We start from the raw sequence: 13163 nt of genomic DNA on the forward strand, positions 1-13163 counted from the left end.
GAATGGGTTAAGTTGTGTGCACAGGTTTATTGAACTACTTAAACTTTACAAAAAATACCTAACACCTTATATTAAGAAACAACAACTGTCCTGTTTTAAATAGCTCTTTCCCTCCCCCATTCAGACTCTAAAACCAGTTTCCTAACAGACAATTTTTGAATTAACAACACTGCAAACAGAGTTAAAATACATCACAATATATGAAACTACAGTTCAACAAAACAGCAAGTTTTTTCCATACTGATTTTCATGTGCATTATTACCCACTAAGGCCATGAGACTTCAGTTTAACATAGTTTCATGTGTATCTTTTTCTAAGAATTCTTTAATTATTACACAAGTTATTTACAGGAAAGAACTTATTTGATTCTTAATATAAAAGAACTATGCTTCAGTTATAACATCAAACCACTAGTTATAAACACTACTTTATAGTTAATACGGAACTGGAAATACAAGGTTGAATTTTTAAATAAATACAATACACAAAACTTGTTTTGATAGAAGCCATGCATATTATCACCCAAGAAAAAGAAAATTAAGGGAATCTGACACTCATATTTAAATTTATAAACTTGCACCAAACACATTGGACTGTGGCTACTATTAAAGTATATCATTACAAAAGATGTGTGCTCTGTGAGTCTTCCAGTTACTGGTGAATTAAAGTGTTATATATTTAAACAAAATGATGGTAATATTTTATGCAGGCAGGGATGACAGCAGATAATTTTGTCAGTGCTGAAAAGCTCTGAACAGTCACATTTTTCATCACTGGTAGTATATTTGAAGAATAATTGATTGTGCAGATGAAGTGTGAGATGAAGCAAAAATAGACTGAGTTTGAAAAACAGTTTTTTGTTATCTGGTTCTGTTCTTGATGGACTTCTTTATTAAATACAGAACTTTCACTCTTGTGCATGGCATAATTCATGCATAACTAGCAGCAATATCACTGCTTGAGAAAGTAAACATTTTTCGTTAAATGGTAAAATAATTGAAAAGTAGTTCCTTCATTACTTTTCTGACAATTTGAACAATGTATAATGAATTATAACTCATCAGGTATTTGTTGTGCAAACGTTAAAGATAGAAAACATACAATGGGAAAAAGATTCTCCAAATACGTATAAAAAGTGGACAACAAAAGTACCGATAATGACTAGAATCACATGTGCATACAGCATTATGAATACAACAGAAACTGTCCAATGCATGAAGTATATATTTTAAAATGTTTTTCATACTTGTTTCAAACAGTAGGTGAAAGTTTTTGATTACTTTGAAGATCTATAATAATAGCTTATAAAATAATGAAATGGAACTTTTTTTTTTTTTCTGGGAAGGGAGGGGTGTATATTAATAATTATAGAAGGCTTCTACCAAACACACTAGAGCACTCGCTATAAATAATTTCTGGAAAATATGTAACATATAACAAATTTGTGATAAAGATTCAGGTACTAAAATTTTCAAAAAACAAGTACAAACTGTATAAATGACTAGACATTACACTTGTGTAGCAAATTTTAAATAATCACAGAAGTGGGTAGTAACAAAAAAACAAATTCCACAAAAACAGTTAGCAGGACATAAAAAAACCCGTGAAAAACATGGAGACAATATGGCTGAAGTGTTGTAAATGCCCAATACATTTTCAAGAATGATGTCTGTACGTTTGAGTTAACAGCATATCATGAAAGAAATTTTTAATAAGCTAGTGGAGAATTTTAAAAACTTGTTTTATGATTAAAAATAAGGGAAAAAAAACATACAGAAGAAGTAAATACAAAATAATAAAGTATAAAAATAACTATTTTTAAAATTTTGCCAGTGTAGTGTTGTCAGAAAGTATACTTATAAAATGAAATGAAAATTAAGACTTGTGTTACACCAAAATTAAAATTAGCACAAAAGGGAGACATACTTTTTGCAATCTATAGGGTATAATAAAAATAGCACTCTTTACAAAACATTTTGTTCACTTTCTATTTTAGGCATAAAAATACCCAAATATGCATCCTGTAGTAAAACATGAAACTTTCCATACACACTAGTATAGTGACAAAAGGTGTCTGGAATGTTTGGGTTGCTGAGATGCTCAACAACAATTGAAAGTAACAAAATCTAATTTTGTTACACTCAGTTTGGAGAAAAGTTTTGATAATTTGACAATCATTATTTCCTGTAGTTTTATATTTTAATAAATATTGTTCAAAGGCTAACATCTAAAGAACATCTACTGCTTTAATATCTAAAACATTTTCCAAACTAATCATCAATAATTTATTTTCTTTATATTGTAAGGATTTTAAATAAAAAAAACTAGATAGGAAGAAATTAAAATTTCAATATATGTAAAGAAAATGCAAATGAATGATGTTATGATAAAGTAAAAAATAAACCATTTGTTCTCAATTGATATTCAGTTAACAGAACTATACTATTCTTATAACTGAAACAACTTACAGTAAACCTAACTTCAATTTTCTTAGCAGAATATTGTTCTTATCAACTTTTCTTGAAAATGTACTTAAAATGAAAGCATTACTAAACTTGTTCTAACAGTAAAAACAAAATATTGGTATTAATAATAACAAAATCAGCAAGTTACAAACATGTATATTGGTACTCTTAACAACTGTCAGTTTCTTTTAGTGGAAACAGCCAAACTGTGGAAAACTCGTTTCCACAGTGAATTCGATTCCATGCAACACTACAGACAAGTGTTGTTCACATCAGAAAGGCACATTCAAGAAACTGACATGACAGACATATAAAACATTTACAGGACAAATGATGTTGCAGAAATTGGGGAATTATTATAATCAACTTTTAAGTTACAAGACAGATAAAATACTATAGTACTCATACTCTGTTCAAAACTATTTGAAAAAAACGTACGTGATTTGTAGGCATTTTGACTGAAACACTATATATATAAAATACAATTAGTATATTTTTTGGATATCATCAGCAGTTTAATGCAGTTTCTCCTTGCGTATTATGACTTAACATTTATACTTATGTTAAAAGTTTGGTGTCATGAAATGAATAATGCTAATACGGCAAGTACTGAACAAGTTTCTTTTCTTTTGTGATAAATTCACTTTGTTTCTTAATAGTGAAACCTGAAAATTTGTGGTTTTAATATACAGCAAAACAAAATTTCAATGGATCAATTACACTGATATTCCACATATATAATCTGTGACTTGCCACATATTTTGCTACAGAGACAAAATGAGAAGTGGTGGTTATACATTATAATACCCTATACATGTCTTAATACTTTGATATATGCACATACGTATCACTGTAGTTGGTGCATTATTTTATTTAAGCTGTTTTCTACTGATTCTTATTCTTCACATTTAGCCTGTCATGAATTAATAATACAAAATGTCTCTCTTTAAGCTTTGCAAGTTTTTTGAATCTTAAAAGCATTTAGTGCCTTTAACGTGTAAACCAACTTGAGTGAATTATTTTTCATGAAGTAAATAAGTAACTTGAAATAAAACAATCAACACAGCTCTAAAATATTTTTTTGTCTGTCTTTCTCACTACTTAATTGGCACAACAATTATTAAGGTATTCAACATAAATCTAACTTGTAGTTTTCATTCTTGTCCTATTAACTCAGAAATAAAAGGTGTAATTTACGTTTCACTTTATAACTTCAATAAACTAACAACAATTCCTCTTTAAAAAAGAATAAAAAATTATTAAAAAAAAGGTTTGCATTACAAACAATGTAAATTATATTTTTTAGGTCTAGCACCTAGTACTAGAAGTAGCAGAAACTGTCTAACATAAATCACAACTACACAAAGAATGTTGCTATGTCTCTATGGCTGCGTATTTTAAAATGTTCAGGAAGTCTTGGGTGAGCTCGAGTGAATCAAGGTATATGTCACGTTTTGATTTTTCTTTCACTCTTGATGACACCATTGGGGGGTTTCCCATTTTGTTTCATCCTTAGCCTTGTTCTGGAGTCAAAGAGAGTGTCAGAATCAGATTCTGATACCATGACACTACTGCTTTGTGGGTTTCCTGTAGGAAACGGAAATGTAAACAACTGTACATAAAATAAGTATTTTAATATAAGGAAAATAAGGAAAAAAAGTATTTAGTAATCTTCCACATATATAATTTCTGTTTTTCTGCAACACAACATGTTTGTAGCTCATCTGCCATACATTTAGGTAAAAGATTACATGACACAAAAATTTTCTAGTCAACAAAATACAAGAAAGTTTTGGTATTATTGAAAGTTTTTCTTTTTTTACCTCTTTAATTGAGTACAAAGTTTGCATTAATTCTTAAGACACTGTAACAGTGACTTATGATTTAACAAGATATTTGTAAGTTTAATAAAGGAGATAATTGTAGTAATTTTGGTATGGTACTGATGATGTATAACACAATGATATACTTCTAATGATGAAGATAAATTGAGAACCTTGTAGTAGTTATGATACAGTGAGATGACTGTAATGTTTATAATACATTAAGATATTTACAGTGAATTTATAGCCATTGGATTTTTAGATCCCTGCCACCAAATGGCCCTGACAAAGGTCTGTCAATCGTTTGAGTTGACATTTCGACAAGATCCTGCTGTGTTGCTTCTTTTCTTTTAAACTCCATCGACATCTTGGACGTCATCACTGAAAGCCTTCTATTGCCTCGAAGCCCTCCAGACATTTACTCAATCCTTCTAAATCTCATAATAGGTAATAACTGAACTTTTTATGGAACCTGAAAAATGAAACTTCTCAACCCTTTTAAACATTTATTTGTGAGAGGGGCAAAATATCCCTGAATATCCCAGTTGGGAAAGTGGAATACCTTTCCTCAAAACTAAATACCTGCCACAGTTTTTTTTTTGTATAGTGATTATAACATAGTAAGATGGTTTGTAAAGATTATGATATGGAAAGATGTTTGAGTGTAATACAGAGAGAAGCTTATTTTGGGTGCAACACAGACCATCTGCTGTTAATAGCCTGTGGAAGGATTGTGAGGCTCTTCTACCCATTTCTGTAGCTTTGGAGTAGCATCTTAGGTAAGTGCTAGCAATCTTGGAGTCTCCAAACCAGGGATATGGTGAAACCATTGATAAAGCATGATGGTGGATTACCTTGTCTGGCAGAAGTTTGGTTTAACTAAGTAAACAGCAGAGAAGATATGCTCTAGTTAGTTTTGAGCACTGCAACTGGTATAGGAGAAGGTCACCATGGAATGAAACCAAGACTGTTCTCCCACCAACTGTTGTGCCCTAACATTCTTTTAGACTTTGGGAAGCTCAATCTGAGAGTGCATCTATAACTCTTGACTGTTTCTGCACTTCAAGCATCAGCAAAGGCTGGGAATGAGAAGAAAGTCCTGCAGTGATATGTGGCTGATGGTGGTGACAGGCTTGAGGTGGGAATCATTACTTGGTCATCTGCATGTGGTTGGTTTAAGTGTGATGATCATGGATGGCAACACTATTAAGAGATGGCTCTGCCTGCCCTAAAGGGGATGCCCTTATAAAAGTTAGGGTAAACATATTCCACTCAACCCAACCTCTGTCTGAGCTACCACACCCAGCAAGCCTCAAATTTTGTGGTAAAGTAAAGCATATGAAAAGAAGACACAAATTTGCAGATTGGAATGTCAAAATTGTAACTCTGAAAGGCTAATAACGTTGTGACTTCCACTACCCAAAAACCACTTGATCACTGTCATTTTGGCCTATGCACCAACAACAAAAGCATACCTCATATAGAAGACGACTTCTATCTAGTCCAAAGGAATCTCTTGGGTTTAGTTGCTGGTAGTGACAAACTTATAGCCCTTGGAAACTTCAATGTTTGTGTTGGTTTTGATAAGGATTAACTTGGAACTGCAGGTTAGTTCACTTCAGAAAAAGAAAAATAAAATCAAATGATGAATTACCTCTCAGCTTTTGCACTGAGCTACATTTGGCAATAACACATACATATTTCTCAAGCTCCCTAAAAATGAAAGTTGGTTGGTGTCACCCATGTTTCCAGCATTTCTCTCCTTGTATACAGTCTAATATAAAGGCAGAACCTTGCTGATGTCATGTCTACAAAAATTATGTATGGTGCAGACTGCAACACATACCACACACTTATCTACACAATCTGTACATTAAATATTGCTCCCATTTGGCACAAAAAACAGCCAGAAGTCTCTTGGAAACTGAACAGAGGAAAATTTTGGGACCCTAATTGCAGAGAGAAACTCAGAGCAACATCTTTAAAGATTTTGAAACAAATTAATACTAAACAGCTCAACTGACCCCAATGCTATGGAACCATTTCAAAACCATTGTATATGACATAGTCACTGCAGAAACTGGCTTCCATAATAAGAGATGTGCTGATTGGTTTGACAGCAATGATGATAATATCAAAGAATTGTTAATTGAGAAAAGACAAACTACACAAGCCTTATGACACACACATTCAACAAGGCACGAAGCAATGGAAAGCAGCTAAAGCAAATCTTGAAAAATATTTGTACAAACTTCAAGATCAATGGTGGCTACAAAAGGCAGAGGAGATATAGTCCTTAACCAAAAAACACAATACAAAAGTATTTTTGACAGTTTAAAGGTGGTATATGAACCAAAGCATGAAGCAACTGTTCTGCACAAGCCTTGATAGTTCCCAACTGTTTACAAAGAAAGTTTTACAGAAATAGAAAGAACATTTTGATTTTTTACTGAATCATGTATCACAACTACAAACTGGTGTAACACTCATCAACTCACCAACTCTGTAAGAACATATAAAGGCAACAAAAATGAATAAATCTTGAAAAGTAACGGTTTAGATAGTCTATCCCAAAACTTTCAAAAGTGGAGGACTAGTATTAAAACAAGGGTTGTTGTATCTTTTTGAACAATGTTGGCAAGATGGAGAACTACCTCAAGACTTCAAGGATGTCCCAATTGTAACAATTTACGAATGTAAAGGGGATCAAAGTGGCTGTAGCAATTACTGAGGTTTTTCACTCCTATTAATCATAGGAAATGCTATGGTCAAAATAATACTTGAACAGTGATTAATAACCTCTGAATTCATACTACCAGAAGGTTAAAGCAGTTCTTGAGTGAACAAAAGCTCGACTAATAAAATCTTGTGGCAAATACAGCAAGTACACTGCTGGCCAAAATCTTAAGGCCAACGAACATAAAGAAAAAATATGCATTTTGCATTGTTAGACTCAACCACTTACTTGAGTAGAGCTTTGAAAGATGAAAATAAGAAAAGGGAAAATAAAAATATAAAACTTCTTCAGCATTTAATAGGGAAAATGTGAACACTATGAAATTAGCCTAAATACTAGCTGGTCAAAAGTTTAAAACCATACTGAAACAAAGCGTTAATCGGTAAATCTATAGATATGGATGTCAATTCCAAACAGAAGTCCTAAACAGGGCAGGAAATGCCAAACAAGAGGTCTCAGTTGTTAGTTGCATGGCTGTTATTGTGAATAACTACAAACATTCACTTTTGCATGGCCAATATAAGTGTTTGCAGAAGGCTTGCTGGAATGTTATTCCAAGTGGTGAAGATGGCTTCACAGAGATCATGCACTGTTTGAAATTGACATCCATTTCTATAGACTTCCCTTGCCATCCACCCCCAAACATTTTCAATGGGATTCAGTTTGTGTGAACAAGCTAGATGGTCCAAAAGAATCATGTTATTCTCCATGAAAAAGTTCTTTGTCCTGCAGGCATTGTGGATTGCAGCTTTGTTCCACTGAAAGACCCAATGTAGCCAGCTGCTGTTTGATGCCCCTGTATAACCTAAAGCTCCATTGTTCCATGGAAGGAGAAAGCACCCAAGATCATGATGGAACTTCCTCCACTGTGCCATGTAGAAAATGTTTTGGTGGGATATCCTTATCATGCCAGTAATATTGGAAGCCATCTGGACAATCCAGGTTAAATTTTTTCTCATCATAGAACAAAACCTTCTTCCACTTTTCTACGTCCCATGTTTGGTGCTTCTCAGCAAAGCTTAACTGAGCTGTTTCATGTTGTGGAAGGAGGCATGGCCTTTGAAGACATTTACAGTTTTTTAAAGCCTTACTCTCGTAGATGCCATCTTATTGTTCTCGAGCTGCATTCTGCGTCCGTAAGGGCATTAATATGGTTCAATGATCAGCTGGTGTCTTGCCGGACAACTCGTTGAATCCTTCTGCTCAATGTCGGCGAAATTTTGAGACAACCACTTGAAATTCTCGTTCTGTATACATCAGGGTCTTTTAAAAAATTTGCAACAGCAGTTTTACTATGCCCAGTCTCATCAGCGATAACACGTTGAGAGAGACCTTGCTTTTGCAGCTCGACAATTCTGCCACGTTCAAACTCTGTCAACCTTTTGGCCTTTGCCATGTTTTTACCCAATGTAACACAGGAGATGTCAGTGAGAGATGTTAACAATGCTAATGCTTGAACACAAATGACTAAATTTTGTTATGTGTTTACCAATTAACACTTCATTTCAGTATGGTCTTAAATTTTTGACCAGCTAGTATTTAGGCCATATTAAGTGCTAAAAAAGTTTGTTTTGTTTTTTCCCCTTTTCTTATTTTCATCTTTCGAAGCTCTACTCAAGTAAGTGGTTGAGTCTAACAATGCAAAATGCATATTTTTTCTTTATGTTCATTGGCCTTAAGATTTTGGTCAGCAGTGTACGTCTTGAACAAAATGTACTGATGTATGCTGTGTTTGCCAATTTCATAGTGTAGGGAAAGAAGTGCATAGGCAATACTCACTAAAGTTGGCTGTTGGCAGAAATGTGTTGCAATTGTTCACCAATTTCATGATGGCATAAATGGTATCACACAGGAGGTGCCATATCAGAAACCTTCTTGATGGTGCATGATGTCAAACAAGGTTGCACACTGTCTGCTGCATTATTCACTCTGTTTGTAGATGCTGTTTTGGATTGTGCATCTACTAATCTTGGCAAAATAATTTAAATCTGTGCAAGAACTTACACTGTTTTTTTCAGTCTCATAAGATTGATGGCTTGCATTAAGACTATGAACATCTGTGTCAGAGAGTAACTGTCTTCCAATGATGTGAAATTTGTATCTTAATTGATGGTTGGTCTACAGACCATTCCAAATCACTTTTCCAAAGAATCTGCTGCTTTTGAACTAACAATTAACATAAAAAAAAAAACAACTTCCTCCATCAGCTATCACCTAACTCTCATTATGTAGAGCAATCTGTTCTTCTCTTTGGCAATAAGCTAAATGCCATTAACAAGTTCAGTTACCTTGGCAGTACAGCTACTAATGGCAACAACCTCAATGCAGAGCTTGATCACTAGATCCAAATAGTATCTGTTTATTTCAGGCAATTACATGAGAGGGTTGGAAACATTGTGGTGTACAACAAAAACAAGCACAAATTATTACATGCCAAGGCACTGATCTCTTATTCAGCAGAGGCTTACACATTCTATTATTGTTGTATAAAGAGATTGGCCAATGTAAAACTCAGACACCTCAGAATGATCCTGAATTTATCTTAGGCAGACTGAATCACTAAAGAGGAGGTCTTGCAGCACACCTATATATCCAGTCCAGCATAAGAGCTATGCCTTTTGAAAGATAACTGTGCTTGGATGGTCATGTGGAGCATATGCCAGAACAAAGACTTGTGAAGACTACTTTATGGAGAATGTTTCTCTGGCCAGCTGCATTAAAAAGATGTAATAAAGCATTACCTTATCACAGCTGATATACCTACTACAAATTGGGAATCTGTATTTAACGATTGTACCAAATAGTGCAAATCCACCAAGAACAGCTCAGAGGTTGCACATCAAAAATGAATGAAGATCTCACAGGATCATCACACTCGGAGACAAGTCTTACCTACAGTTTCTCACATAGTACAATGTGACATTTGTAAAAAGAAATGGGCCAGCATGTTGGGTTCTGATTACACAAGTACTGGAAGTGTAGTTAATAATCCAAGATTCATGGTTTCCTTCCCTCTTTTCTACATCATCTTTGAATATCAAAAGGCCACAAATTATGACAAGTAGTAGTTCATGGTGATTATAATATAGTAAGGTACAGCAGAAAGTTTCAATATCTGATTTAAAAGGAAGAGGTGTGTAATGATCATAACAATTTGCACAGTATAATAAAGTAATGGGATTATAATGACAAAAAAGGAATATGAAACCAAAAACAAGTTGCTTGAATAACAACAATGGTTTGCATTCACTATAGTATAAGTATATTGTTCTCACTTTACTCACTTGTACAAAATTTATCGTCAGTATAGTATTGTAGAAAGTATGTACCATGCAGTAAATACTCTATACCTCACTTTCATATTATATATCTTTCGTATCTACAAAATAAGTTAAAATCTTTTATGTTCCAATTAAGATAGCATGTAATATTGCAGCTTTGAGGTGTTAATTTTTTAGCTAAACTGGTTAAAGAACTTTAACTACTACATAGTGGGATAGTTGCATTGTGTCCCTCCTGATCTTATGTTTGTGGAATACCTTGAAGCTATCATATGAAGCAGATATTTCTATGTTTTGATGCCATATTTCTGATTGGCATAATAAAGGTTTGGTTTGTTTTGAATTTTGCACAAAACTACATGAGGGCTATCTGTGCTAGATAATAAAGGAGTGAAGATATGTAACAGAAGTCCTGTCTTTGTGCCATTTCTAAATCCCACCCTGTGAGCTCAAGTCTAAAATTATACTTTTATCTTCTCCACTTTTTTTGCTATCACTGAGACTACTGCTTGCATATATTTCAGGTTAATTTTCTAGTGTTTATTTCACTTATCTTACTTTAATCATTTACTGTCACAAATCATTGCACAGCAATTCCATCAAGTTATTGTTGTTGCAAAGACCAGATAACTGTGTGCAGATGTAATCTTGAATAATCAAAATTATGTATTAACTATGTACAAATATTACACACAGTAAAAACATGTTCTGAGTGTAATGTAACCAGAAGTTTGTGGGTACTATAAAACAACCAATAAGTTAATGTATGATAAGGCATTGAGTTTGCAGTGACGACATAATAGACCACAGGTTGTTGTGAATATGACAAAGCATGAAATTATGAGGTGATAACATTAAAAGAAAAAAAACTGAGGTACAGTAATCTCATTATTCTGTGTTAGTGATTTGATCACAAAAATGAAAAAGAGTGATGACAGGAAAATAAGAATTATAAGAAATAATTAAAAATAATAAATATAATAATGCTAAACAAACAAAGAGTAGAGACTGTTTTTTCTTTATTAAGTAGTGATTATTTTGCAGCATTAAAATTCTATCTAATTTTAATGTTTTACAATAAAGGTGTCTCAGGAATAAAGACTTCCAATTTATCCATGTTTTCGAATATTATTTTTGCATTTTCTTTCTTTCTTATTATCCTAAATAATAGCTGACTGTAATTTGAATACAAGAAAAATATTGTAGTAGCTTTAATAAAAAAATAATGAAATCTTGTTCAACAATAAATATTATTTCCTTACCTCTTGCCATTAAAGGTATTCCATTCTTTTCCTTATCACTGAAATCTTCAAGAAGAGCATATCGATGGTGTTTCCTGTGTTTCCGACATCTTGTTCTAAGATAATCCATTAACTTTTATTATAGCTCTTCAGTTAGGTTTTTTTTTTAAATAAATAAAATAGATTGTAACACTTAAATTCTAAGTAATAAAATGTTAGCAAAAGCCAAACAACCTTTTATTCAGTAACCAACTGTAAAATGTTTACACTAATGAATAAGATCTGAGGAAGTATTAAAAATTTGAGATTGTTTGTTTTTAGATTTTGTGCAAAGCTATGTGAGAATTACCTGAATTAGCTATCCTTATATTTAAAGAGATAGACCAAAGAAAAACAGCCTGTTAACACCACCCAACACAAACTCTTGAGATGCTTTAAGATTAAACAGCTGGATTTGACTGTCAATCTTTTAACAAACCTATGTCTTCAAAGTGTGGAGCATGATGGCCAAAGAGTTTGCTATTGGTCTATTCAATACTGGTCTTTTCATTATGAGGATACTTCACTACATGACCTTTTTGCTACCTGATAATTTTATGTCATAATTTTCCTTATATATTTTACTTAAGATCATAAAATAAAAATATATTGTCAGTATTAGTTCATTACACAAACACTTCAATCAGTAAAATATTAAAAAAATATTACTTCAATATTAGTTTATTACAGAAATACTCCTTCAAAATACAAAAGGCTCTTAGTTGCAAAAGACTATTTAAAATGATGAAAGATTGGTTGGTTGGTTGTTTGACATTTATTGGTGCAAAGCAACTAGGCTATCTGCACCAAACAACTGGTAAAAAATAAGATAAAAGTGAAATTATTATAAATGTAAAAATGGATCAAACTAAAACCATAAATTTGAAACAGCTGGTAAAAACTGAAATAGAGTTTAAGAGGCCAATGGCCTTTAAAAATTTTAATAAGGTGTAGAGTATCATCATTGCCAATGGAACTGTCCAATGTCAAGGATGAACCTAAGGTAAACATGTCTAAAATGGTGCCATCGTTCATGATCGTAACAATAGCACAACATTTAAATGTAGGCTATTGATTGTGACATTAGTGTCACATAGCCATACATTGGTGTATCAGTCCCAGATAAAACAAAACAATGAGTTAAAAAATTGTGACCAACATGTCGCCCACCCAGTAAGACTTCCTACAATAGAAAGTTTTAACTGGAAAAGCTTGTTATCACATTGCTCACTACAAGTCGACTGCTAACTGGCATGGAGCCGAGCCTTGAACATAGGACCATTGTCCAGGTATTGAACAGGCATGGCAGAGATAGCACCAGCACAGACAGACATAGCCATGGTGTCAGTAAACTCATTCCTGCAAATTCTGACATGGCCTGGTATTCAGAAAGACTGGATAGAAGTAGATGATAAAAAGAAATGAGCCAATAGTTTTTGAATATCAAAAGAATAGGGTTAGAACTGATGTGACGAGATTTCATGGACAGTAGAGAGCTAAGTGAGTTGGTATAAATAGTATAGTTCATGTACTGCACAGCTTCTACATAATCCAGGGTAAGAGAAATAACATATAA

The 13163-nt window shown here is 33.1% G+C and overlaps 1 protein-coding gene across 2 annotated transcripts in view; it reads right to left on the reverse strand.

The window, feature by feature from the left end:
- Positions 1–7: 7 nt before the first annotated feature.
- LOC143234119 (dyslexia-associated protein KIAA0319-like protein) overlaps positions 8–13163 on the reverse strand; it is a 122206-nt gene continuing 109050 nt past the window's right edge. For both annotated transcript variants that reach the window (XM_076471201.1, XM_076471202.1), the window contains exons 21-22: positions 11570–11664; positions 8–4053 (exon numbers count right to left, since the gene is read on the reverse strand). In XM_076471201.1, the coding sequence (XP_076327316.1) occupies positions 3914–4053; positions 11570–11664 (235 nt within the window). In that variant the 3' untranslated portion in view covers positions 8–3913. The remainder of the gene's footprint in view (positions 4054–11569; positions 11665–13163) is intronic.

The sequence above is a fragment of the Tachypleus tridentatus genome, chromosome 12 (genome assembly GCF_004210375.1).
Source record: "Tachypleus tridentatus isolate NWPU-2018 chromosome 12, ASM421037v1, whole genome shotgun sequence".
Lineage (NCBI taxonomy): Eukaryota > Metazoa > Arthropoda > Merostomata > Xiphosura > Limulidae > Tachypleus > Tachypleus tridentatus.